This window comes from Elephas maximus, chromosome 1 (genome assembly GCF_024166365.1).
Source record: "Elephas maximus indicus isolate mEleMax1 chromosome 1, mEleMax1 primary haplotype, whole genome shotgun sequence".
Classification (NCBI taxonomy): Eukaryota; Metazoa; Chordata; class Mammalia; order Proboscidea; family Elephantidae; genus Elephas; species Elephas maximus.
Window position 1 is genome coordinate 86,190,615 of NC_064819.1, and position 2,573 is coordinate 86,193,187.

At 33.6% G+C, this 2,573-nt stretch overlaps 1 protein-coding gene across 1 annotated transcript; it reads left to right on the forward strand.

Annotated features, from left to right (window-relative positions):
* The first annotated feature begins 346 nt into the window (after positions 1 to 346).
* LOC126062608 (olfactory receptor 2W1-like) lies at positions 347 to 1,309 on the forward strand. The gene has a single exon (XM_049860348.1). The coding sequence runs from the start codon at positions 347 to 349 to the stop codon at positions 1,307 to 1,309; it is 963 nt and encodes a 320-aa protein (XP_049716305.1).
* Positions 1,310 to 2,573: the final 1,264 nt, after the last annotated feature.

Sequence of the window (2,573 nt, forward strand, 5' to 3'; positions counted from 1 at the left end):
AATAGTTTTACAGAGAATAAGAGTCACGTTATTTTAGAACCACATCTATTGAAGACTCTCAAATTCACTTGTGAAAGTATTGAGACCCTGAGTTTAAGAGTGAACTCTTGAAGGTCATGTAGATAATACTGAACTCTTCATCATAAAAGAATCTGCAACAAATACCAGGTTTCTTGAATGCAATATTTTCTACTCATTGTTCTTTTTTTAAATTATTGGTATAAATTCTCCCTTTGTTTAGTTCTGTATTTCTCCAAACTATTAATTTTTTTTTTTTTATTAAGGTAGTCTGTGTTGACAAGATTCTTCTTCTTCTTCTCTTTTTGGATTTAGGCATTGAAGGACCATGGACCAAAACAATCATAGTTCTCTACATGGTTTTATTCTGCTTGGCTTCTCTGATCATCCCAAATTGGAGATGGTCCTGTCAGGAGTTGTCACCATCTTCTACTTAATTACATTGGTAGGTAACACAGCCATCATCTTTGCATCTCTCCTGGATTCCCATCTGCACACACCAATGTATTTTTTCCTCTGGAATTTATCTTTCCTAGATCTGTTTTTTACCACCAGCATCATACCTCAGATGCTGGTTAACTTGTGGGGCCCTGATAAGACCATCAGCTATGTGGGTTGTGTCATTCAACTCTATGTTAATATGTGTTTGGGCTCCACTGAGTGCCTTCTCCTGGCCGTCATGTCCTATGATCGTTTTATAGCTATTTGTAAACCCTTGCATTATTTGGTAATTATGAACCCACATCTTTGTCTCAAGATGATCATCATGGTTTGGGGTATTAGTTTGTCCTCTTCTGTAGTTTTATGTACACTCACACTGAATTTGCCTAGGTGTGGAAACTACCTTCTGGATCATTTCTTGTGTGAGTTGCCAGCTATGGTCAAAATAGCTTGTATAGACACCACAGCTGTTGAAATGTCAGTTTTTGCTTTAGGAATTATCGTTGTCCTTACACCCCTCGTCCTCATTCTTATATCCTATGGTTACATTGTCCAAGCTGTGCTGAGAATGAAGTCAAAAGCAGGCCAAAGAAAAGCAATTAATACCTGTGGATCTCATCTTACTGTGGTGTCCATCCTCTATGGAACTGTCATCTACATGTACTTACAGCCAGGTAACAGTGCCTCCAAAAACCAGGGCAAGTTCCTCACCCTCTTTTACACCATCATCATTCCAAGTCTGAACCCCCTCATCTACACCTTGAGGAATAAGGACATGAAGGATGCACTAAAGAAGTTGGTGAGTATTGCATATCAATTTACAAAAATGAAGAGGAAATGGAAATTGTAGAGAAATATTAGAGTAAATATGGCAGTGGAATACATTTTCTAAGTATCTTTAGTTTTTGTTGAAGCAAGTAATCCATACTTCATAAAAATAAGTATCTTTAGTTTTTGCTGAGGCAAGTAATCCATAAAATAAAAAAAAATCCATAGATCATAAAAATTTTTTTTTTTTTTTTATAGAGGTCAGCTAATATAATAAATTCTGTGTGGAAAACGTTTGTGGTTAAAAACAATATTAAATTTTTGTACTTAGCTCTTTTAAACTGTAATTATTGGCATACCTTCAGAGAACAGGTAACTAGGAATTTTTATTTTTGCATGAAATATAAAATATAGCAGATGTTAATATAAACTCGAATACACTGAATGAATACTCAAGCCCTATGGAAACTGCTTCAGTTATCTAGTTTTGTATTTTCAGTGTTCATGCTTGGATCTTCACTAATACAGACAGTAATGAATGGTTTCATATACATTATGATTTGTATATTACATAGTGATATACAGAGAGTGATTTTGTGTATTCAAGCTTTATAAAACCATCCAGACATTTTTTGTGTATTTGGTGTAGGGCAATGCAATTTATAAGATAGTGATTGTCATAAGCACCACATGAAACAATTTACTCTTTGTTCAGTGGAACTTGATATTGAAATTTTGAGCAAAAGGTCTTTGTTATTCAAGATTACTTCTTTAGCATGATATAGTGGAGAGATAATACAAATTCAAGGGATTTAGAGGTGACAATACAATCTTAGTCATTAATTTTTTATTCATGAAACACATATCCCATGACAATCTGCATTTGAATGGAAAGAGAATATAACAAATTTGAGATAAAGAGGCTTTTGCCATGGACCTGTTGCATCATGGAATTTATGTGAATTTTTTGCATTGTGGTAATATTTGTGTGTAGTAGTATTTCATAAAATATGTAAATCTTTTATTTCCAATTATCATGATATTTAACTTTTTATGGGGAAATGTGATGACTTATGAATTAAACTTTAATATTTTTATGATCTGATATCTTTCTTTAAAAGATCATGTTATTTAATAATTGAAACCAATCTAGATAGATTTAGAAGGATACATTACTGAAATCTAAAAGTAACTTAATATTTTCTCCTCTAAAAAAACTTTTGCTTCCTAATCGACTATCGTGACCTCATGTGTTTCAGAATAGAACTGCCCCCACAGAACTGTTTGCAACCCCCAGGAACTCCATTTTCTCTAATCACTTCATAATTCTTGGAATGAGAAGGGGG

Excerpts from the sequence above, each read along its gene's own strand:
- LOC126062608 (XM_049860348.1), top strand. The coding sequence starts at position 347 with ATGGACCAAAACAATCATAGTTCTCTACATGGTTTTATTCTGCTTGGC.